The 26430-nt window shown below is 37.5% G+C and overlaps 2 protein-coding genes across 2 annotated transcripts in view; one reads left to right on the top strand and one right to left on the bottom strand.

Annotated features, from left to right (window-relative positions):
• The window catches only part of LOC146004504 (coiled-coil domain-containing protein 13), a 32511-nt gene extending 16348 nt beyond the window's left edge, over positions 1–16163 (top strand). The window contains exons 5-10 of the mRNA XM_083143368.1: positions 1531–1772; positions 5162–5272; positions 7158–7255; positions 7799–7889; positions 10572–10858; positions 15767–16163. Coding sequence (XP_082999494.1) covers positions 1531–1772; positions 5162–5272; positions 7158–7255; positions 7799–7889; positions 10572–10858; positions 15767–15992 — 1055 coding nt within the window. The 3' untranslated portion in view covers positions 15993–16163. The remainder of the gene's footprint in view (positions 1–1530; positions 1773–5161; positions 5273–7157; positions 7256–7798; positions 7890–10571; positions 10859–15766) is intronic.
• Txl (Thioredoxin-like) overlaps positions 15578–26430 on the bottom strand; it is a 48246-nt gene continuing 37393 nt past the window's right edge. The window contains exon 6 of the mRNA XM_083143373.1: positions 15578–18149. Within this exon, the coding sequence (XP_082999499.1) occupies positions 17939–18149 (211 nt within the window). The 3' untranslated portion in view covers positions 15578–17938. The remainder of the gene's footprint in view (positions 18150–26430) is intronic.

Raw genomic sequence — 26430 nt, 5'->3', positions numbered from 1 at the left:
AAAAATTGCAGTAGTGGACTGCATCAACCATCTGCCTGCAGTATGATCCCATGGATGTCATATTCCACAATGAACATCACCTTCACACCACCACCTTGAGTAGAGTGCACTTTCTTTGGACGAGGAGATCCCTGATGCTTCCATTCATTGGATTGCTGCTTCAAGCGCGGTCCATATGTGCTAGTCCAGGTCTCCAAGGAAGTCTTCACCTTCTCTCTGGTAGCATTTAGGCAAGTCCTGTGCAAGTCCACATTTTTTCACCTTGGTCATTTGATGGGGGTATCAAACATACTCTAATTTTGTGGAACCCTAGAATGTCATGCTGAATGTGGAGCACGGTACCTTTGCAGCAAAGTCACATGCAGTCCATCAGGGATCCACCTCCAGCAGGGAAGCAAGGAGCTGAATCGTGTTGTCAGGTTGGGGTTAACCTAAACAGGGGCGATCCTGAATGACATCCATGCCTCACACAGACCCTGACAACAGTCTTGTGCACTGTAGTCATGTACCACTTCAATTTTGATCCACGCACGTTGTGCTTGTTTCATGAACATATTGTTATGATGCTTGCACCCTCCTCCTCTACTTCACGGCACTGGAGTATTTGACTGAATAACACACAGCCATTCCCACTCACCATACTTGCTCGTCTAACCTTCTATTAACAGCTCACAGACTCGTGACTCTCACGTGACAGCAGTGTTGCCACTAATTGTTATCCAGCCCTTGTAAAAACAATGCTTCTTCTGTGGTGTAACTTTTCTATTCTGAATGCTCTGATGGTAAAAACATGCATCATTTTCTTTCTATCATCCATATCGATATTAGAAATCAAGGTTCACAAAACATGCACAACTGTATCAAAGTTAGTTTTACATAGACTTAAGGCTCACATAGGCTATTTGGGACTGGACCTATAGCTAAAAGTGTGAACCGAACCACTGTGCAATGGAGTATTTGATTGTAAGGCGTTACAATTACCACTAAGTCATCAGGGAGGCCCAGCATTACCATGTAAAATAAAGTCATCAAATATTGCATAATACTTACTAGTTTTTAGGGAAAAAAAACTATTTTGGTATTGAAAATTAAATATCAACAACACTAAAATCAACAAACTTTTCTAGCAAATAGCAGGTTACGCTGTTTTCAGAACTTCTCCTCAAGGAATATTTTAAGTTTTCAATTACACTGGATTTATAATATTGCAAAATGTACTGAAATTTGTAGCTAGTCATGCTAAATTTTGACATGGTAGGCGTGAATGAAATTCAAGAAAATAATGAGAGAAAAGATGGACTTCTAAAAATTAGAATGGCAGAATGGATATGGATAAAAGAAATGCCAAATTATGTGCAATGAAACTTTACATATAGATAGAAAGTGAGATTTTTAGTGATTTTTTTTTTTGCACCGCACATGCACACACACGTGTAATGCAGTCCCCATTATCTATTGCAAATTTGCACATGTCCATGTCAGTAACAACTTGTCACTGCTTGTTAACCACCAGCATTTTCTTTCCCATAGGTTCTGACAATAGAATGTCTGTTACTTTGAGGCAAATGGAAAGGGAGAAGAGAGCGGCTCAACAGCAAATGGCTCAGCAGATAGAGGAAATGAAAATGCAGCTGGACGAAAACCGAAAGAAACTGGATGGAAGCAAGCTTCGGTGTAGAACACTTGAAGCCGATGTTTCTAATTTAAAAAGCAGGATTGCCAATTTGCTAGAAAAGGGAAAGCATGATGATGAATACATCAATGTGCTAAATGTAATTCTTTTGATCACATGTGTGGATAATAATGGTAGAACCTTGTCAACATGTCATCCACTGAGAATGCAATTATGTCATCTGTACTTCTTTGTAGCTAATCAGTGGTGATTTATTCGTAGTTTTTGGACTTTTAACCACAGTTATTTTTTAAAGAGATTTACCTACGTTTCGGAGGATGAATCTGCCTCCGTCTTCAGGGTAGCATGTAGTCTTGTTAGATCATATAAATGGTTGCCTTGGAGTTGCCATGCAATTCGGGCCGGTCCAGTCCCCGAAGATCAAGGTGGAAACCTAACGGTGTCACATGAAGCCTTGATCGTGACCTTGATGTGGTCATCTGACGAAGTGGAGCCTGAGCCACTGATAATCCTACCTGGCAACTTTTTGTATATAGAGGTCCTTGTGACCGACAGACGCGGTGGAGCCTAGGCCACCAAGAATAATCCTCCAAGGCAACCATTTATATGATCTAACAGACTACATGCTACCCTGAAGACGGAGGCAGATTCAGCCTCCGAAACGTAGGTAAATCTCTTTAAAAAATAACTGTGGTTAAAAGTCCAAAAACTAGAATGTCATCTGTAGCAATGTTTTCATACTGTACCTACATGCATCCTGCACCGTGGCCGTGCGGTCTAAGGCATCATGCTTTGGGCTCCGGCTACAGGTTCGAGTCTCCTGGAGGAAGCGTAACAACTTTTCTCCTGAGATTTAAGCATGTGTATGGGACCGGTGGCCACCCACCACCATAAGGCAATTGGGGAGCTACGAATGAGTAGCGTAACTTGGTCATGGAAACCTACAACAATGACTGGGGGTTAGTGAATGAGTAGGATCAGGTGGGAGTGAGGCCGGCAGTCAGTAGGTAGACCCAGGCCCTCAATGGGCTGTTGCACAACAGGTTATTATTATTATTTATATAATACTAATAGTACAGGGTGGCTCAATAAGTCACTTAACACCCTCAGTACAAGGCCAATGCGGCATGGAATGTGAAAATGGTGATGACCAATCATTGCCTGGCCAAGGGGGAACCACATTGACGCCACCCACACGGTCGGCGGCCATCTTGATGTCCGCCATCTTGAATTCAACTTCAGAATTTTAAATGGGAAGGGGGTCGTGTGACATATCAAAATGGGCTAGAATTTCACGAGAAATGCAATGGTGAAGGTTTTTTCGACGTATCTTTAACCAGTAAAAAGTTATGACTGAATTCTTGTACCAATTTGCTCCTTTTCGAGGTGTTAGAAAAATGTCTTAAAATTTGTTTAGCGCATCGGTAATGCATTGAGATCAAAGTGACGTCTAGGGAGAGAAGTTCGCATGCCATTGCACACGATTTTAATCGGATACATCCATGAAGAGCTGTGCATTATAAATGGTTGTCGCGAACAATTTACAGTGTGACGCTTCCATTGAATTAAAAGTCCTTCAGAGTGACAAGGCTAATGTTTATGTTCAGAAGGAAGTTCATAAACAGAATATTCGATGCTTTTTATCTGATAACCCATTTTTGACAGATCAAAGTTGAATGGTTAGTGTTGGTAAGTTAATGGTGTGGCGTGCTGTGTGGAACACGATTGGTTAGTCAATTTTCCATCAACGGAACCTTAAATGCTTAGGGCTACTTGGATTTGTTAAATAAACAGTTTTTTTCATCCTTGCTTATGGAAGAATGTACTTTTTACAGAGTTTTTTCAATAGGGAAGAACACCAGAACACTTATGGGAACGTTATGAACCTGTTTTTGTCCAAAGTTAGTTATCAGATGACAAGGGTCGCATATTCTGTTTATGAACTTCCTTCTGAACATAAACATTAGCCTTGTCACTCTGAAGGACTTTTAATTCAATGGAAGTGTCACACTGTAAATTGTTCGCGACAACCATTTATAATGCACAGCTCTTCATGGATGTATCCGGCAAAAAGAGTTCATAAGTACTCATTGTATTTCATTTTTATTAAAAGTAGCACAGGACCCCTAAGACATGGGATTTAGAATTAGGAACCAGTCAAGTAAGGGTGTGCCGAGAGAGGGGTTTGCTGGTTCAAAACCTCTCCGAAATATCTTCGTAATAATACTACTAAGATGACCTGACATATTAGCTTCCTTTGTTCACTTCCTTTTTAACGTAATATTTAAAAAGCAAGGTGTTCATTTCTTGCCTCTAGATGTTACTATGTAATGAACTGAAGGCAATAATACATTGTAACGTAAACTTGAACCCACACAAATAATAAGAATATAGTTCTGAAAACTCCTCAACAGGTGGGAGTGAGGCCAGCAGTCCGTAGGTAGGACCTGGCCCTCGCATGCTGTTGCACCACAGGTTACTGTACCTGTATGCAACCAGTATTGATATTTTAAAGGACATTTTCGGTTTGTCTCCAAAATTTGATAACTGTAAATACAGCGGAGAACCCCAATTTTACATTTGTCGGCATTAAGTTTTTTTCACTTTCGTCCCCTGAAAAACTAACATTGAGGTTCCACTGTATGCTATGTCGAACTTTAAATGTCACTCCTACTAAAAAATTGGATGCAGAATGTTTGCATTCTCAGTGGATGATGTTCTTGAGCCGACGATCCTTTACTTTGCACGTGACTACATGTGTGAGTGGTACATAATAAGATACATTTTCAACAGTTTACACACTTTAGTGTTCCTTCTAGAATACTTCTAAACTACATCATATAAACATGTACATCTCTATTTGGTGTAGTTTTCTTATCTTGCAATCAACATCAGCAACATTTTTGCACATCGGTTGGAGGAGAGTTTAGTGGCAATGAACTGGGTGTATTTTCCACCAAGCAGCTGCCACATTTTCCATTTACCTTGGCTGGTTTATCCACCCAATGGTTGGAGCAGATTTGAGTGACATCGGTACTAGATACACTTGGGAGATTATGTTCTCTGTGTCCCCTCTTCTACACATCTGATGCCACTGTTAGGCATTCTGGTGATGCTTGATTGATTAAATTGGTTTATATATTTCACTTTTCTGTCACTTTTGGCTAATTGCAATGAGGATCAAGGACAGAAGGACAAACACACATGTTCTACAGAGGATTACACAGCCTGAGTGTCCAGATGCCAGGACTTCAATAGTCTGGAAACTGCTATCAATGGAAGAGAGGTTGACATTTTGGTGTCTCCAGAAAAGGTCACCCCTTGCACCCCTTTTGGTGATGCACACTATCTGGAGGTAAGAGGTCATTACACTAGGATTTGGAGTCTGAACACCTCAATCCCCACCACAAAGACATTTAAAACATATGAAAACTCCAGACAGCTAGAAACAATCTGATAAACTTAATGATAGCATAAAACCAAACTAAATATTTAACATGTAGTTTATATTATTATTTTAAATTCCAGAAGCAACTGAAGAATGTGCAAGATGAACTTAGAGACAAAAAGCAAGAACACGAAACATTAACCAGGGCATGGGAAGAAGAAAGAAATCAGACCCAACAGGAAATTGTTCGGGTAGGAATGGTTGCATATATTCTACATCTTAGTCATTTTGCATCATACATAACTCAGCAGCTTTTCAAGTCTTTCCTCGAGTTGCCCAACATTCATTTTTCCAGGATGTCCTGTATTCTACAATCTGTTTTTATGTCGTGCAAAAGTTTATATATCATATTTTTAGGACATAAAAGCAGCTTTTACTTTCCATTCAGTGTGTGTCCTGTATTAGCAAATGAGAAATATGACACTTTCCATCTTGTCTGTAGTCCTCTATATTTCTTCCCTTTCATCTTCATTTTAAGCATCTTCTTTTGTTTATTCCATCTTGCCCTGGTCTTCCGTGCTTCTTAGCTACTGTCCTTTGTTACTACTGATGTAACACACCTTCTGTAGTATCTCTGATTAAGATGACATCTCAGCACTTAGAAAAAGTACCATCTTCAGCCAGAATGGAAAGGGGAAGGCACAAAGATTTTTTAAAGAAGTTCTTCTTTTCATGCATTTGTGAAGAAGAAACCTGAAGAAAGCACTCGTTACGCATCTAGAAACACACTTTCCACCAAAGAGCATATGCAAAAGGGATCTCCTTTTTAAATTGTTTGCATGTCTTCTTTCATACCAAGTCCTTCTCTATTCTTGTCATGTGTTCATACACAAAATTCTCTCTTGTAGATAATATTAATGTGTCACTATAATTGATTGATTGAGTTTATTTTAAATCACTTTTCTGCCATTTTATGGTTAATCGCAAAGATAAGAATGAAATATGATGAAGGGACAGTCACAAAAACACTCATGCCCACACTGTTTCGAACCAAGGACCTCTGGCATGCTAGCACACTGTGATAACCCCTCTGCCATGGAGGTTGGCTATCTTATCACTAGAATAATATTGTTTAGTACATACAATAATTTACTGAAGTATATTGGAAACTTGATCTACAAAAAATAGTTTTTTCATAAGAATAATCTTTGTAGGTGTAACAAATTTACTTTTATTTATTTAACCCTTTCGGGGCGCGGGCTGTAGATGCCAGAAGTAACTCAAAGACGGACGACAAATATTTCGTCAAACAAATGTTTTAGTAAGAAAAGTTTAATAAACAGGAAACCGAATTAAAAGAACACATGGAATCTTTTTTGGTTTATTCTCCAAGCTTTCACTTCACATCTGCAGTCATCGCCGAATAGGCTCTTGACTAGTGGCAGTTTGCCCTGATCAATGGGCGCATTTCTGATGACGTCACTGCGGCCAGTTGTGATGAAAATTCGCCTTGATTTTGAGTATTTTTCTTTTTCTTTTTTTAAATATAGTATTTGTATTATCGTTTTGATAGTATGTATTCGCCTTTATATAACTTGAGATAATCAGCTACCAGTGGCAGTTTGTCCAGATCGATGGGCAAATTTCTGATTGAGTTTCCGGTCAGTTGTGATAAACATTCTCCTTTACCTTGCATTTTCTTCTTCTTTTTTTAAAAAAAATTACTATTTGTATCATCGTTTTGATACTATGTATTCGCCATTACATAACTTGGGGCAGTCAGCGATAAGTGGTGGTTTGCCCAGATCGATGAGTGCTACTAAATGGGAGGCGGCAGAAAAAAAAAATCCTCTGTTGCTTCCAAAAATGGGTACACATCGACATGTTTACCTTACCGAACTAAAGCCTTGGAAATTCTGAATAAAACGAGACCTCACTGGCATTTATCATGTTTTTTTAAAAAAATCATTTTCCAATATGCTTAAATTTTGCTTCAAATGAGCCCCATCCTTGGGGAATTTCCATGCATGACGAAGATTTCGTCATCTGCATCGAAAGAGTTAAGCGTTAAATCTATCAATTTCCAGAAGTATATACTATAATTTACATCTCTGATGTAAAGGTTTCTCTTTTCAGGAAAAATCACTCAACAGTCAATTGAAAAACTTAATAATTGAGCGGGACAGCAAAATCGAAAAACTGGAGCAGAAGATACGAGGTTCAAAATTATCAAAGTATGCACTTAACATTTTTACCATTTAAATAAATCATTAGTACAAGTGTGTGTGTATGATGTGGACCCCACCCCCCTTTTTTGTTTCATTAAAAAATCCATTACCACCTATGAGTACAGTGAAAAACAGTGATTTGATGCTAAAGATATAAAGGTAGAGGTTAATATTTATATTTAGCCAGATAGATTTTTAAGTTGACACAGCCCCAATTACTTGATACAAACATGGAGATAATTCCAAGTATTTGTGCTATGTCTTCTCCTTGCTCACTACACATTTTCTTGCACAAGTTTTTTATTTATTTATATTTTTTTAAGTTGATTGATTCTGTGCACAGCTAAGCTAATCAAGACTGGACCTCCAGTTCAAAGAGGGATCCAAGTCTGTGCAATCAAACCCAGGATCTTTGATTACATGGCAATTGAACAGAATTACTACGATGCTATTGTCGAGACCAGACTTTTTAATTTTTCAAAATGCACATTCACCCTGTATTTATTCACTGCATTTGTACCATGAAATAATTTCTATTTTACTTCATAGAGATTCTGAACACAATCTGAGCGAGACGATGCCTGAATCTTCAAGTGTATGTGGGCAGTCCAAGAACACAGACTTGAAATATGCTTCACAGGTATTGAACATGTATTTCATATAATTTAACAATAGGGCTAAACCAATAATGGCACTGGTTTGAAATTAATCATCAATATCAAAAGACACATTCATGTTGACAAATATTCTGCGAATTTAGAAAAATTCTGCCATTTTGTGAAGTTTGCACTTATGTGAATAGCAAAAGTGTATTTGGAATTTTAGTTTTCTGGGTATCTTACCTATGAGCCTATAAATATTTTAAAGCAAAACTTTGGTTAATTGAAATAGAATAGTTGCATTGAAATAAGCTATATAAGCAATATAACTGGTACAATATTCAGGTATCAGTAGAAATCTAAGGCCTGCATTAGACAGAAGCATTTCCTTTAATACTTTTGTTAGCATAAATGCTATGTAAATGCTTCCAAAAATCTTATAGCAGATATAACTTTACACGAAAATATTTCATGTAAAATTTCAGTTAGCTTTGCCATTACAATGTATAACATGTACGGCACAAAAGGCACGTTGAGTTACACCATCTATTGTGAGTGCACGGTGTATACAATTAAAACAACTAAAATATTCTTCCATAAGTGTACTTTATACGTTATAAAGTATGTAATAGATATGCCCAAATGAAAAGGAGACCTTTGCTGTAGCGGCATTGTATCTAATCGAAGAAGGTAAATCTGTTTGCAGAGAGATGGTGCGGTGTCTGTCCCAGTTTGCAGGTGTAGCGAATGGCTTCGCCTGTAGTTTCCTCAGTTGGCGAGAGTTGTTTTGCGTGGACGGGTGCATTATGGATTCCTCCAGATCAACGCAGAGAGCTGTCATCCAATTTGGAATGAAGGTCGTCTACTCATCAACTGGCTGGAATGGGATGGAACAGTGAACTCTGAGCGGTACTGCAACACGTTTTTGAGGCTTAAACGTGCCATCAAAAACAAGCGCAGAGGTAAGCTCTCGAAGGGGATAATGCTGCTTTAGGACAACGCTAGGCCACATGTGGCCAAGAGGACCCTTGACTTGCTGCGAACCTTTCAATGGAAAGTCCTCACACATCCTCCATACAGCCCCGATATTCTCCCATGTGACTCCCATATCTTTGGCCCCTTAAAACAATCACTGAAAGGACAACGATTCACCTGACAAGGAAGAGCAGAACACTGTGGAAAACTGGATCCGTAAGCAACCCAGGAGTTTCTACACTGAAGCCATCCACTCCATTCCTACGCACTGGGATCAGTGCATCAATTTCAATTCAATTATGTGTAGGTATCATGTTACACATTAACTGTACTTCACATATTATGTAATGCAAATATTCTGTAATATGATATTGTTTAGATATAACCGTAGTCTCCTTTTCATTTGGGCATACCTTATATTTAAGAAGCGTCATTGCTTGGTACCTAGAAACCTTTTATAGGGTTATTCCTCTCGGTTGAATAGTTATCGGCTTTTAAAAATGTGAAGTGATATGTTGCTTACATCTTACTCGGCCGCCATTGCATCTGCAATCGTCACCTAGAGCTTGCTCCCGATTGGTTATGCTACGAAAAATGCTATGGAAATAGGATTGATTCTATCCTTGAGAAATGTCATGAAATATACCATGGCATCTGAAATGCCATAAAAAATTTTCACTGTACACGGTAGCATTTTGGTCATGTCATAAATGTTAAGAAATATGTTATGGAAAATGCTTTAGTCTAAAGCAGGCCTAATAAATAGTCTTGGTATCAGTTAGAAACATTAAAATGTTATCAACTGAGTGAAGCTCTCCAGAAATATTTTCCTGCCTATGGTTTCAGTACAGTAATGGTAGTGGTATCACACAAGGCCTATTATTTGATACATTTACTGGCTTGTGAAGCACATGTTAAGTAAATGTAATAGTGGTGTAACTGATTTGAAAAAAAATATTCTACTTGATTTCAAGGTAATTGTTAATGCATCAATTCCTCCATAATCAATAAAAGAAAAACAAAACAGATAGGTATGTGATTTGCATCCTCCTTTGTACTGTGTATCAGGATTGGTTCTCATTTTGTGAAAGCAAATTCCCTGAATTTTCCAGGTACTTTTAAATAGATTTCTGAGCCATTCTAGGATTTAGGATACTAATATATAAATGTTATGTCTTCAACATCCAATGCTACATCACATTTATTCAGGATTTTTGAAAATATATGGCAGAAAATAAAATCAAAATGACACGTTTATATGAAATATTCTTAAAAAAAAAAAAAAGACTACTTGTGGTGGTGGTGGTGGTGGAGGGGGGGCAGGTAAAAGTTAAGTGCAATGTGTTTTCAGATTCCAACCTTGGTTTTTGAACTTTTTTATCATAAAATACCTTGAACTTTTCACTCAACTTCTACCAGATTCTCCGGTCTGTAGGAACACTGAAAATCTGGTACTAGTATGAACCATAATATTCCATTAATTTTAGTTCATTGAAATGAGCTATAATAACCTGTAAAGTCCTGACCTGATGCAGAACTTGAAAGATAAATTACATTCCACTTAAGTGCAAAAGTAGAATCATAAGTACCATCTTAATTTGAAATAAATAAGTATTAGTAACACCTTATGGTACACAGATTTACAAGTTGCTGTGAACATAGATAAATTGTGCGCTTACCACTTAGTTGCCCAGTGTACACAATTCTACAGGTTGAAAAAATAAAGATATTTTCTTCTACCAAAACAGGACGAAATTAGTTTGAAGTGCATGGAACTTCAGGCCATAGCTCAGGCTGGAGAAGCTGAAAGAATTCGTCTACTCGAACTTCATACAGTGTTGAACCGGCGCTTGGATGAACAACGTAATCAAGCAACTGAACTTCAGGAAATATTACGCAAAGAACGCCGCAAATCAGCACGCCTGGAAACCAAACTTGGGAAGCTGCTGTTGGAAAGAAGCAAAGGGCGTCCTTACAGTTACCAACGACAAAACGAGACTGAGCGGGACAGTGTCTCAGAAGAACTACAAGACAAGTAAGCCATATAAATTGAAATTACTGTCTTTGCCAGTGTACAAGACTTCCTTTTTGTACATATTTTTGAGGATAAGGATAACTGAATTTGTAATTAAATTACAGTATTTCAAATACAAAGTAATCTGTAGGCCTACTTTCAACAAATAACTTATTTAATCTAACTAGGAAAGAATAAATTTTAATCATCTTTGACAAACACTGCACGGAAGCAAGAAAGAAATAGTCTAACTCAACAGAAAAATGTCCAGAAATGAGAATATTCAAAAACTACGACACACCCTGTTTTTCAGAACTATTTTTTACAGGGAAAAAGTGCATCTTATACGCTGGCAAATACGGTACTTAATTCAGGTTGAATTTCATAGCATGTTACAGATCACTTAACTTACATTTTCTTGAATCTATGTACTTACAGACATCTATACTGTGAATTGTCAATATTGTTTCTACAAATGTTATTCACATTCTGAGTAATTGTAACTGGTAGTATCGGTTGAAATCTCACATTAAACTACACTTCATGGTGCTACAGCCCTTTGAGGATCAAGACCTGCCAAGCCAATTCCTTTCTCGTTAGGTTGGCAAGTCTTTTCATGACTATTTTGTGGCCTTCTAAAGTAGAGGCTGCTACATCATTTTTACACGTACTAGTTTCTCAAATGCTTTCACTACGTTACGTCAACACCATTTTTTTTGGAATTCGCGTCAAGCGTTAAACCCAGGGTACTTTGCAAAAAAATAAATCTATCAGCTTACAGTACAGAAAGATTACTTGAGATTTCATCTTGAAAATTAGGCTTGTTTGATGTTTTGGCCATGCAGAAAGCATGTATGCATTAAATGGTATTGCGTTTTTACCCCATTCAATTGTTGTACAGAATAGGCACCACTCGATAATCTTATCAAACAGAAAAAAATAAAAATACAAGATAATCAAAAATTTCAGAAACAGAGTTAAACTGTTAGATGGTGCATGTAAACTTTAGGTAAATTTCTCAACAGTGTATCCGGTAAAATGAATCATTAGGGCTCTATGCTACCGATTCCTTTGTAAAACCAATTTAAGAATGGCATTAGATTGGATGATGAACATTATCTTAGCCACTAAATATCATAGTAATTGCATTGCATTACCTTCAGGGTTGCTACGATTGTTTGATTATGAAATTCCCTGACATTTCCAGGTTTTCCAGTCCAAAAACTTTCCATCATGACTTTTGCTTTTGAACCTTGTTTTTCAATTAAATATATAATCCGTTAATTATTATGAATATTCACTTTCACAACTTTTTTTTAGCACATTTTATTCTACACGCACAAGAACACGTGAAAATTCAAAGAGTAAAATGTAAAATTATAATCAGCATCGAATGTATTGGGTGCTATAATAACGAGCATATAGCCTTCAGGTTAAGGTAACAGAGGTACATTATTTCACCATTAACAGATCTCCACAATATAAAAACAACAGAAAAAGTTCATAAACCATAAACAATTTTTCATTTTTGGCGGATTTATAGTGTCGTAGAAAATGCTGCTTTTTTGCTTACATTTACAAATACACAGCATCTGGAGAAATTTTTGTTGCAGATAGGAATTCTATAAGAAATGCCAACAAGACTAAGATCTATAAAATAATAGACGATAACCTCATCTTCACCAACCTTTCCGATAATTATGATCATTAGGGTTATGACTAAAATTTTTTTTGCAAAATTTTGTATCTCCTGTGGTCGCAAATGATGAGCTTTTGTGACCTGATTACTAAAAAATAATTATTACAGGTGGCTCTAAAAAAAACTTCCCGCACCAACCCGTTTCAATTTCACTGTGTGTCACAAGAACTGTATGTACGGTACTGTAGCCTGTAGCTACTAAAAAGTAGATCTTTATAATATCGCTCACGATAAAATGACTAATAAGATGTGTTTATATTTTTAGTAAAACATTATTTAAAATTATACGTGTATTTGTATCTGTATGTAGTTACAGATTATGCTAATTATACAGTGTGTGTGACTGTTGGTGGTTTCAAACCTCGGGGATTCTTCGGAAAGAGCATCACAATAAATTTAATATTTTTATAACCCTACATTATCAATAACAACTATTTTTGGGGCTCTTTCGAAAAATACCACAAACAACATTTGAAAAGGGTATTATTAATGTAATAATTAGTAAATTAATGTAGTAATTATTAAACGATTATTTATTAAATTACAAATTGTGCATATTTTCTCTATTTTCAGGTTTCGTAGTTCAATATTAGTATTATAATGGCATATTATAAATCAAGTGAAGCGATTAAGAAAAATGCGGAATCGTGGACGCAGAATGTAGCTTTTGATGCAACAATAAGACGAGATGTACCTATAATTAAAACACTTAGTTCTTTTACTCGACTTCCGCGAAAGAAAGACATTATTGGTCGCTATCATACACTTCTGGAAACAGAGAAAGATAAGAAAGAAAGAATGGCTATGATAACTGGTGAGCTTACTGTTCTCTGGGAAAAATTTAGCTTTCCAATTTTATCAAAACAAGCAATTATGTCAAAAGTAGTTAAATTGATTGATGAGAACGATAAAAATAGAAAGAGGAAAAAGGATTCACTTCAAGTTGAAATAGAAAATATATTTGACATAACGAAAACAGATTGACATTGGTGTGCCAAGAAGATAAAGAACTATACAAGTTACAAGTGAAATCACAAGGTAAAATTGGATATGTAACAAGCACAGTTGTTCCACAATCGTCCATCCATCCCTCTAAGCGAGTGCGAAAATCGGCTTCACAATCTGAACCAAACTCTGTCTTTGCCACTGATGTAGACGACGCATCATCAGCAGAAGTAAGTAGTGATGAAATTTTTCTGACACAGCATATGTATCAGAAGAAAATGAAAATGACAAAAGAAAACGAGTCGTGCATTTTTCAACATCACATGCAGCTAAGTTGGTGACAAAAAAAATCTATTTCAATTAATAAAGTTGCTGTAGTGTGCTCCAGTCTAGCCGGACATGGAATCAGTGTTCCAACACCATCACAGTCAGGTGTTTGGCGAGCTGTTATAAGAAGAGACGAAGATGAAAGGCGTAAAATAAAATCTGTTTTGCAAGAAGAGAAACAATTCTGCCTTCATTTCGACGGTAAGCAAATTGCAAATCACGAGTATCAAGTGGTAATCTTGAAGAGTTCACTTAGAGAATTGAAATTAGGTATAGTAAAATGTGAAAGCAGGTCATCGCAGGATATTTTTAATGCACTGCAAAGTTTGCTGAATTAATTTGATGCATGGAAGAACTTCAAAATGATCGTATGTGACGCAACAGCAGTAAATACTGGACGAGTAAATGAAATTGTTCAAAAATTAAAAAGTGAAATCATCACAAGAGGATTTGATCAGCCACAGTACATTGGCTGCCAGCACCATATTCTTGATAGAATCGTAAAGCATGTGTTAGACTTCTTTAATCCGATTTCTTCTACCAAACCAACTCTGAACTATGAATTCGTGGACGAAGTGATAAAATAATACGATGTCTTACAGCAGTCCTACAAGCCAGAGAGTGAAATGATAACTGTTCAAATTCCAGGTTGGCGAGATTGATTTTAGATTTCTGTATGAGTTATGTAGAGCATTCCGTTTCCTTAAATTGGTGCAATCCCAGCAATTAAATGGAGAAAATTACTGTCTCTTCACAATGCCAGATGGAATTCACGTGCTATATATGCTCTTATTTCGTACTTCTTCATTCCTAAATGGAGAATATCACTGCAAATACCGTGCTCTTTCATCTCAAATACATGGCAGGATGCCTGGTTTTCTAACCAAATGTTCAACGCAGAGATTCAGCAGAAACTGATGGATGAAATTTCCGAATTAAATTGCTCTGCAGCCATGAAGTGCTTTGGAACTCACTGGAATGTTGAAAGATCCGTTGTAGATATATCACGGACGAATATTTGTGCCGAACGAGGGGTGAAATTAATGGAAGAACTGTACCAGAAATGCAAAACATAAATATTTGAATCTGAAGCTTATTTCAACTAATACATTTTGACTGTGCTGAATGTACTTAAATTTGAGAATTTTCATTGTCATTGGTGCGGAACATTTTTTATGAATTGAACGAAATAATTGTCATTTTCTGATTCTGTATTAAAAAGTTCATTGATTTCTACTACAGGCTAAAAAAATATTTTTTTGTCATAACCCTAATGATCATATTGTCAATGTACATTTGTTATCAATCAGATATCTGGACTGCAAGTTTTACTTTGATATTCTTTCTAATATCTAATATTATAAAAGTGAAAATTCATTACAGAAATTCGAAGGAACCATAATTTTGCACAAGGCTGAGAATCATAAGAATGAAAGAAACACGTTTTTAAACTGAATCCAAAAGTGGATCTTTGCAACTTTCTCTCTTGCAGACACCAAAATGCACGTAAATTCCAGACGATCTGCAAAATTCCCCGACATTTCCCGTAACAAGCCAAATTCCCTGATATTTCCCTATTTTCCATGTTTCCAGATACGTAGCAACCCTGAACTTATATGAAGTGTTTTGAAACTGAACAAGGTGTTGAAAAGGACATTTTTAAACACTGATACAATTTCTAACTGCAGTTAGTTGAGATTACTTTCCTATCTTTTTTGAGAATAATGAACAAAATGACATGTAAAAGAACATGATAGCTTATGTTGTACCAGGTAAGAACAAATTATGCCAATTACATACAATTTGCTATTAATAACGATGCCATATATTCTAAAGCTTTATTCCTTTAAATTAAATGCCTTTGTGTATTACAGAGCTTTTCTTTACTGCCTATCTTTCTATTATTTAAACACTTCAAAGTTTGTCATCCAGATTTCTTACATTACTTAACTTTCTAGGTTGGAACTGCTTGAAGAGGAAGCACTAACGCTCCGTACTCGTCTCAGCTGCATGCAGCATGAAAGAGATGAAGATTTACGATCGTTCAACAATATTCTGGAAGAAACTAGGCGAACATTTCATGAAAGCTTACACAAACTATCCAAGAAGCCACACACTTGCACTGAAATGGAGAAGCCATTTCTATCATTGGCACGGAAGTCATTCTCCACCAATTCTGTCTAAGCTCTCAAAACAAAAGTATTTTTTGGTGTCTTTTGAATTGGATAATCTGAAATTTTATACAGCTTTGTGAGCAATTTAACAGTTTTTTTTTTTAATTTGGGAAGCTGTCTATTTTTTTTTTGTAGGAGTGAAAATAACATGTCACCAATAATGATAATATTTATAAATAAACCAGATAACCAATTACAGTGTCTTCTCTTTCTGACACAGCAATGCACCATAATAAAAAAAAAACCTATGCTCCAAGATGATCATTGAATTATGATCACCCCAGTGCAAAGTGAATGGCACTTCACTGACATTGTGACAATTGACAGAATGCTGTTGGTTGACCAACTGACCAATGAATCTGTTGGGCAGTATGTAGTACAAGTCTGGGTGTGATAGGTAATGAGTGTACCAAAATTGACATCAAAATGCAGGGCAACAGCACAGTGCAACACTTGACAACCCAATACACCCCGGGTTCGAATCACCACGTATCACCTATACCAGCAGATACCCACAATGCCACTCACTGTTCACCAAGGTTCATCACCTAGTGTAACGAGCATGCACGTTGGATGTCAGACGACTGGTAGGTGTGCTGGTCTGCTGAATCATGTATTTTATTCCACTCCATGGATGGCTGGGCTCATTTGGCATCAGTAACACGATTGGATCCATCATGCATAGTGTCAATGGTGCAGGCCTGTGGATGTGGGTGTATGGTGTGCGGAATGTATAACTAGCAGGAACTGGAACACCTGGTGCATATGGACGAACGTATGAATGGTAATCACTATTGGCAACTGCTTCGTGATGTGGCACAATCTGTCAAGTTGCACCTTTTCCCAACCGCATGGAGCCCTTCAAGACAACAATGTGCTATGCCATCATGCAGGTTTGGTGCAGGACTGGTTTGGGGAATATCTGAAATGGCAAACACAAAAACCAACAATCCAATTTCCCAGAGTTTTCCAAGTCCTCCACTAAGTGGAAAACTATGCTCTTTTTTACTGACTTCACAATAACCATGTGACAAATGTGGACAAAATATCTGCCATATAGTGTGGTTCAATTTCTTCTTCTGCTCTTTTAATGTTTTCTGTGTATTTTATCTAGTGGAAAAGTAATAGACAACAAATTTAAGATATTGCCAGAACATGGCATTTGGTTAATTGAATTGGTTTATTTTACTTCGCTTTTCTCCAACTATTGGCTCCTTGCAAAGATGAGGAGTGATATGATATGATGAAATTGATGAAGGGACACAAAGAACACCTTCACTCAGGCTGGGACTTGAGAGCTCGAGACCCCTGGCGTTGTAATATGCTGTGATAACCACTCCGCACATGGCATTTGGTTTCAATCCATTAAATAGATGACATCAACATTCACATTCAGCTACTGCTACACTAAAAACTGATTCTGCCAATCACTTTCATGTAATATACCATGTGATATGTAGTAGCAGCTTCATGCAAATAAATGCACATTACTAAGTATTTATAGATCATGTATTCCCAGTGCCAATATTGAATTGAAATGCTGTGAATGTATGTAAAAATTACCAAATTAATGTTTAATGTTTATGACAATTTGCTTAATTTGGTTAAATGTATCACAGTGTTCAATTCCTCACATGTTGCTTTACAATGGATCTAGGCAACAAAAACAGAACATTTCAGAATTTGATACTTTAATTTCAATTTGCATGTTTTTTTGTAACAAAAAACATCAACTGTTCCATGCAAAGAACAAGTACTGTTAGTGCAGTATACAAAACAAAACGTCTTGTATCATATTAACAGGAAACAGCTCAGCTGTTACCTACAAGACTGTATCTCACATTCCATGTCACAACAGGCACATGCCTCTTTCGTGGTTTAACTAACTTACTCCCTTGCTTTGAGAGCCTTATACAATAAAAAAAAACATTTTAGTCTTATACCTAACCTATTTAATTAATGGCTCTCCCCCTTCTTTCCTGCAACCCTCTTAAATTTCTCCATATTGGTTGTAGAGATAGGCGATCCTATGATTGCTAAATGCTCTATTCTAGTTGTTTCTGCTCCATCCTGATTATCCTTAATAAAAAACTGGAGGTTTTGGACATTCTGGAATTTAACGTAACGCAAGTTCACCGGTGTGCCATCCAAGTCCTTTGGTGTTAACCTGAAATAAACAAAATGTAACTTTACTTACGATTACTGTCAAATTTCTAGTTGGGTTATTACATAGCAAGAGATTCAATTTGCCTCACTATTCTACCATAATACTCAAAACTGAATTATTAATTTCATATACAGAGTTCCCCAAAATAATGTTTACTCTCTTTGAACTTTAATAACAGAGAAACTAGTAAAGATGACTTTACTGGACATTTTGCATTTGAAGCTGCAATATCTATATTGAGCATGTGTGAGAGCATATAGGCCTTCTTTTGCTTTTAGTTCCTTCACAGCCTGCAAGCGGTAATCATTAGTATGCACAAAATGGTAGATGAGAGAAATTTTTCTTTCGAGGAATATAAGAAGAGTCGAATATCCATCCAGATCTCCTGATTTAACACAGTAAAATTACTACCTGTGAGGAACTGTGATGAATGCTGTGTATGCCACAAAGCCAGAGATACCGAGTGATGTGGGACACGCAATTGAGACAACCTACGCTTCTATTCCTGCAGAAACAGTATCTGTTGTTTATCGATCAGTTCAGATTGCACATAATGTATTACTGCCAATGGTGGTCATTTTGAACACGTATCAAGTTTAAGGCATGCAACACCAAAAAAGTTTGTGCTTGCTGTTATTAGTGTTCCTTATTGATGTTCAAAAATGTAAACACTATTGTGAGACACACTGTATATTTTACTTCACAAATGCTGCATTACATAATATCAGGCTACCAATGTTTAAATTTGGATCTTAGGATACAAGTCAGTCAAAGATATTTCTACTTCCCTCTGTCTCCCTCTCTCGTTCACACATACACACAAAGGAAAAAGGGTCAAACGAGGCAAGAAATCAAACTCAAAAGGATAACAGTAAACATCAGGGTGGCTACAAACATGCAGAAATAAAATTCCCTGACTTTTCCAGGTTTTCCAGGACAAAATTTACATTTTTCCCTGACAATTACAAACTAAACTAAATCGATGTTTTTGCAAATAGAAATAATAAACTTACACAGATCCACGTATGGTTTTGTTAAGTACCAATATTATCTTCTATGAAATTGACTTAATTTCTCTATTCTCTATGATTTGAATTCAAACTGCAAAATAGTGAATTTGGAAAATTATTACAATTCACAAGCTAGGAAAGGATTACGGAATTTTATCATACGCAGTAAGTTTAAAATAAAATACTTGATTATTTTTAAAGTTACGACTAAATGAGATAAGAGTGAAGAGTGAATGATTAAGAAATGCAATTTGTAATTTATCAGTCTCCTTATGCATTCTCCGTATTATATGTTGATATTTCCACTGAGGTTTGGAACCCTCTGCTTGCAAGAACCATGAGTGCGGACTGCGGACTCATTTTTCAATGCATAAAGCTACTTCTCTCTTCTCTGTAAAGCAAACAACTTAACTCTTGCATATAAGTGAAACAATTGAATCGAACAAAATAAAGTGTCATATTTCCTTACATTATCAATGGGATTTCTGCTTCAGTACAGTATATAAAAGTGAAGTACTGTGAAACTGACAACATGCAGTTATACCATTATTGCTGACGAAAAGGGTATGTAGGTATTAGAAATTTAACGCAAGGAATTTATAGAATTGCATTGTATAGGTACCTGATTTAGCTAACCACACATTAAAACAGGAACAATAATAAAAGCTTCTGAAAGTTCATATACGAGGGGCATCCTGAAAAAAGCTCCAATGGTGCCTATACGCAGCACTAGTGGTCGGAGAGCGACACACACACATGTAGGCAGGAAGAAGTGGCATGTAACTGTAATCTGGTACAGTTGCAATGCAGCCGTTTTAGGACAGTTCTAGGTTAAAGATTGCAGCTCTCATACAGTCTCCCACCGATTGCGATGTAGCCTACATTGCACGCTCAGAATTTGGCACAGAGCCACCAGCAATCGTGTGAGGTGTGCAGACCGGACGTCGTGAGTGATAGTATGGTCAGACGATGGTGCAGATAATTCACGGAAGGCCAGTCGAATGTGCACAACCTCATACAGCTGAGTACACACGGTCCCTTTGCATCACTTCAGGTGAGAGATCTTGAACCACTCCCTGTACAGCCCTGGCCTTGAATGTACAGACTTTCATCTCCTTGTTTAACTGAAGAGGTTTCTGGCAGGGCAAGGATTTGACCGCTACACTGCGGTAGAGATAGTTCCAGTCTTTGCTGTCAGACACATATACCATGGGCATACAAAATTTAGTGCCATGCTACGACGAATGCCAGAACAATGGTGGTGATTATGCCGAAAATTAGGTTAGGACTCACTGTTACTAATGCAACAAATTACAACTGATATTCTTGTTTCATTTATGCCTAATCGGTAGGGACCTTCATATTTTGTTCTTTCTTTAAAAAATTGGTTTATTTTCTTATTTTTTTTATTTTTTACTATACGGTGTTATTTTTCCCAAAATTCACATTTTCATTTTAGCGCATTTTCTGGCAAATATCTGAAATTATACCTTCATGGTGTTTTTAAACTACTGTTTCAAATTGTAAGTCACATGACTTACGCCTCTTCGTGAGAGTTTGATATCTTGAAAGATATTTTGGGAAAGTTATTTTCCATACCCCTTTTTTAATTTTAAGGTAAGGATTTTAGATAATGGAATTTTCCCCGTATATACTGAAGGGTGCATAATGACCATAAGTGGCGATGCACCCAAAAAATTAAAACCAATCATTCTCACGTGACAGATACCGATATACTATGCCACCAAAAATTGGCATTATCTTTTTTTGACTTGTTAGTGTTACGTTTCCCAAAATTCGCGTTTTTGTTTTAGAACATTTATCTGCCAAATATACCGAAACGTAATACTCCATTGTGCTTTTAAACTATTATTTTAAATTGTAGGTCACATGGTCTACGTATTTTCGTCACAGTTTGATATGTTGGAACAGATTTTTGAGGAAGTAAAAGTAAAGTGCTCCCCTGCACTTTTCCATGAAGGTGTATAGGGGTGTGGAGTTAGGGCCCCACACTTTCTTGATCACGGCTGAAGGTAGGGGTGATGTGATCAGCACCATGCTCCTGACTACCTTTTCCCCTCAAAGTTTCCTCAAGGTACCAGCTTCATATGATGCTGGGTGGGCGCCGGAGCAGTTTGAATAGGTGGAAAACATCCCGGTTCTCCCCCGCAGGGGATCGACCCCGGGTCTCTCAAATAGTAGTCAGACGCCCTAATGACAGCTCCATTACTACTCGCTCGACAAATGCCGATGGTGCGCACTTAACTTGGTAATTCGAAACATACATATCTCGTGCGATAAATACGAAGATGTGGCTCCCGTGTGACGGTAGATACGCACTCGATCTCCTGTTAAAACCCTGCCACTTTGCTCTGTGATGCAAATGGTTTTGATAGAAGTTGAAAAAATCGTGGAAAATGCATGATTTAATGTGGCTGTCGGAATTATTCCATGTACGTACAAATCTATAGTTTACTCTTGAGTAAAATGTTGGAAAACTTGCATGTTCTATGTACACAAACATAACCTAGAAAATACAAGAATGTTGGATTTCATGAAATTTTTCGTTGTTTTAGGACATTTCTTTAAAAAAAAAATCACTAAAAACGCCAACAATTCGCATTTTATGCCAAATTCGCATTATTTCGATATTTCGAAGGGCGAAAAATGTATCCAGACATCACTGCACATTCCTAAACATAACTTCGCAGCAATTACCATTTTTCACGGTTTTGGCGTTTGCGAAATATCAATGTCCCTACTAATTGGAAATTACTTTCTGGCCACCCCTCGTATAAATCAGTAGATGGAAAGTGAAAATTTAGCAGGGCTGGGCTTTGCTTTTATGATTGAATGATTTGAGTAAATATTAAAATATTTACGTATTTATTATTAGTATGTTATTTCATAATATTGGACATTAACCTTACTCAGTGAGAGATTAATGACCATCTCTCATGAGTTTAAACAGACAGGACAGAGAGTGGCGTTAATTTCATTGCAATACTAGTGTTGCAGCAAATTTGAGGTTGGGAGCATCCACTTGCCAATTTTTATAACTTTCACAAATGCAGATTTATGTTTCACTTTTTCGTGATAGTATTCAATATATATCCCATTTGGTTGGATTCTTCTTGATATATAAGAATAGTGCAATGTCATTGTAAACGTATGTTAACTTGTGCGAAACCAGTAATACGTCAGGGGGTGTAAGGGGTACCTTCCACGTAGGCGCCAAAAAGTCAACCTCACTTCCACGTAGTGCACCCTGGAGTAAAGACTAACGAGGCTCTGGCGACTGGCACTATGACCAGTATAATTTTGTGTGTGTTGTCCTGTTTTTTGTCTTTGTGTGTGCTGAGTGCCCTTTTACAGCCTCAGCTTTTAACAGAAGTCAGAAGATTTTAAGATTTTTAGTTATGCAACGTTAGTGTTGTTATTTGTAATGATAAGGGGCTGGCCCCCGTATAATGTGACGGGATCAAAATAGCCTAAGTGCTGACGCTCCAAAAATTGTAAATTCAAATTCAAAGTAATACGTTAGGATGATGAAAGAAAACCTTCGTAAGCACTGCTACATTAAATAAGGTGAAGTGAGCCAGAAGAGTAACAATATTCGAGCAGCATATTGGTAGTCTACAGCTCTTCTTGTTTATGCATGCGATTTTTGTTGGATGTTGCAGTCCATGCAATTTCTGTCGCATGTTGTAGTGAGGTACTTTGTCGGGTGGCTATATTCGACAAAAATCGAATGTATCAATGGAACCTATTTGTTTCCATGTTCCTTTAGTTTGCCCAACAAAATGCCTTACTACGACGTCTGACAACTATCGGACGGCGCCACCCGCTCCCATCCTCTCCATCTGTTGACAAGTCCCTTTACTACTCCCATACGGGCAAGAAAAAATGATAATTCAATGCATTTTCCACGTAATATTTAGAGGCTTAACCTTTACTTCCCCGATGATACCATATGGTATCATCAGAGTAAGGTCGTACTTGCCCGATGATACCATATGGTATCATGGTGCTGATTACGAAATGAATGTGCTTTTTGGACCTCCATACTCTTATGTTTGGGTGGAAACTCTGACACAGGTCTGGAGCAAGCCTGGGAAATTCATATTGATGACCAATCTCCCCCCTCTCCGCAACATATACATGCCACATTTCCGAACAGAATTTCACATTTTGGCTTATTCTTCAACTTGTATGGCACTCAGGAACATGAAACATGTTTTAATCTCTTTGGAAACGTCCATTCTTTGAAGAGAATACTATGGTTTGCGCCTTCACCCCAAAATAGCGGGAGAAGAGGGGGCAAACTCCAGATTTTTGTTTTTTTATTAAATTCGGTGGTCACCCCCCCCCCCCCAAGCCCCTCTTCGTCGGTCCGGCGTTCTGAATTGTAAACGTTTGCATGCTATGATGTTCTAGCTGCAAAACGAAACTTATCCGAAGTAGATTGCTCCCATAGTGCCAGAGTTATAATAATTTTCCTCCAAAAATGCAAATTACTATTTTTCGTAAAAACAAAATCACATTTTAGCTTTATTCAACTTGTATGGCATCCAAAAACATGAAACATGTTAAGTTCTCTTGAGAAATATCCATTCTTTGAAAAGAATACTAAAGTTGACGCCCTCTCCCCCAAAATAGCGTGTGAAGAAGGGGGAAACTCCAGATTTTTATGTTTTTTCCATTGAAATTCGGGGGTTGTGCCCCCAAACCCCCATTCCTCGGTCTGGCGTTCTAAATTGTACACGGTTGTATGCTATGATGTTTTAGCTGCAAAACAAAACTTATCCGAGTAGATTGCTCCCATAGTTCCCGAGTTATAACAATTTTCCTCAAAAACTGCAAATTATCTATTTTTCGTAAAAAAAATCCTATTTTGGCTTATTATTCAACTTGTATGGCACCCAAGAACATGAAACATTATTCATTATCTTGAGAAATATCCATTCTTTGAAAAGAATACTAAAGTTCGCGGCTTCTCTCCAAAATAGTAGGAGAAGAGAGGGCAAACTCAAGATTATTATGTTTCTTTCCATTGAAATTCGGGGGTCGCGCCCCCCAAACCCCCTTCCTCGCTTCGGCGTTCCAAATTGCACACGGTTGCATGCTATGATGTTTTAGCTGAAAAACAAAAGTTATCCGAAGTAGACTGCTCCTATAGTGCCAGAGTTATACGTAACAATTTTCCTCCAAAGAGTGTCCGAATTTAAAATTCCCGCCGAGAAGCCAGCGCGAGAGAAATTTCTCTCTCTCTCTCTCTCTCTCTCTCTCTCCCTCCTCCTGCCATTACTGGTTTCTGGCGACGTGGATGTGTGGGACATAAAAGGGGCCTAAAAGTTGAGGCCGAAACTTACGGACGAGATTTCCTGTTCCCGTGCAGAGTTCCATAACGGTATCTTAAATAAATAAATTTTTTAAAAAAAGTCAATGAAGACGAAATTCCCTGACATTTCCCTGACTTTTTTTCACACCTCAAATTCCCTGACTTTTCCCGGTTTTCCAGGTTTTCCAGGTCTGTCGCCACCCTGGTTCTAGGTTAAAGACTGCAGCTCTCACACAGTCTCCCACTGACTGCGATGTAACCTACATTGCACGCTCCGAATTTGGCACAGCTACCAGCAATCGTGTGAGGTGTGCAGACCAGACGTCGTGAGTGATAGTATGGCCAGACGATGGTGCAGACAATTCACGAAAGGCCAATCGAATGTGCACAACCCCATACAGCTGAGTACAGACGGGCCCTTTGCATCACTTCAGGTGAGAGATCTCGGACCACTCCCTGAACAGCCCTGGCCTTGAATGTACTGACTTTCATCTCTCTGCTTAACTGAAGAGGTTTCTGGCAGGGCAAGGAATTGACAGCTACACTGCGGTAGAGATAATTCCAGTCTTTGCTGTCAGACACATATACCATGGACATACAAAATTTAGTGCCATGCTACGACAAATGCCAGAACAACGGTGGTGATTATGCTGAAAATTAGGTTAGGACTCACTGTTACTAATGCAATAAATTACAACTGATATTCTTGTTTTATTTATACCTAATCGGCAGACTCTGATATTTTGTTATTTTTTTTTCTTTTCAAATTGGTGTATTTTCTTATTTTTTTACTTTTTACTATACAGTGTTATTTTTCCCAAAAGTCAAATTTTCATTTTAGCGCATTTTCTGGCAAATATCTGAAATTATACCTTCATGGTGTTTTTAAACTACTGTTTGAAATTGTAAGTCACATGGCTTACGCCTCTTCGTGAGAGTTTGATATCTTGAAAATTATTTTGGGAAGGTTATTTTCCATACCCCTTTTTTAATTTCAAGGTAAGAATTTTAGATAATGGAATTTTCCCCGTATATTCTGAAGGGTCCATAATGATCATAAGTGGCGACGCACCCAAAAAATTTAAATCAAACAATCTCACGTGACAGATACCGATATATTATGGCACCAAAAGTTGGCATTATCTTTTTTTGACTTGTTAGTGTTACATTTCCCAAAATTCGCATTTTTGTTTTAGAACATTAATCTGCCAGATATACCGAAACTTAATACTCCATTGTGCCTTTAAACTATTATTTTAAATTGTAGGTCACATGGTCTACATACTTTCTTGACAGTTTGATATGTTGGAACAGATTTTTGAGGAAGTAAAAGTAAAGTGCTCCCTTGCACTTTTCCATGAAGGAGTATAGGGGTGTGGAGTTAGGGTCCCACACTTTCTTGATCATGGTCGAAGGTGGGGGTGATGTGATCAGCACCACGCTCCTGGCTACATTTATCCCTCAAAGTTTCCTCAAGGTACTAGCTTCATATGATGCTGGGTGGTTCCGGAGCAGTTTGAATAGGTGGAAAACATACCGGTTCTCCCCTGCAGGGGATCGACCCCGGGTCTCTCGCATAGTAGTCAGATGCCCTAACGACTGAGCTCCATTATTACTCGCTCGACAAATGCCGATGGTGCGCACTTAGCTTGGTAATTCAAAACATATCTCATGCAACAAATACGAAGATGTGGCTCTCGTGTGACGGTAGATACGCACTCGATCTCCTGTTAGAACCCTGCCACTTTGCTCTGTGATGCAAATGGTTTTTGATAGAAGTTGAAAAAATAGTGGGAAATACATGATTTAATGTGGCTGTCGGAATTATTTCATGTACGTATAAGTATAACTTTATAGTTTACTCTTGAGTAAAATGTTGGAAAACTTGCATGTTCTATGTACACAAACATCGCCTAGAAAAAATCAAGAA

Source organism: Lepisma saccharinum, chromosome 21, assembly GCF_977018435.1.
Source record: "Lepisma saccharinum chromosome 21, izLepSacc3.1, whole genome shotgun sequence".
NCBI lineage: Eukaryota > Metazoa > Arthropoda > Insecta > Zygentoma > Lepismatidae > Lepisma > Lepisma saccharinum.
Note: the sequence above shows the minus strand (reverse complement) of the source record. Positions and strands in the feature narration are given on the sequence as shown.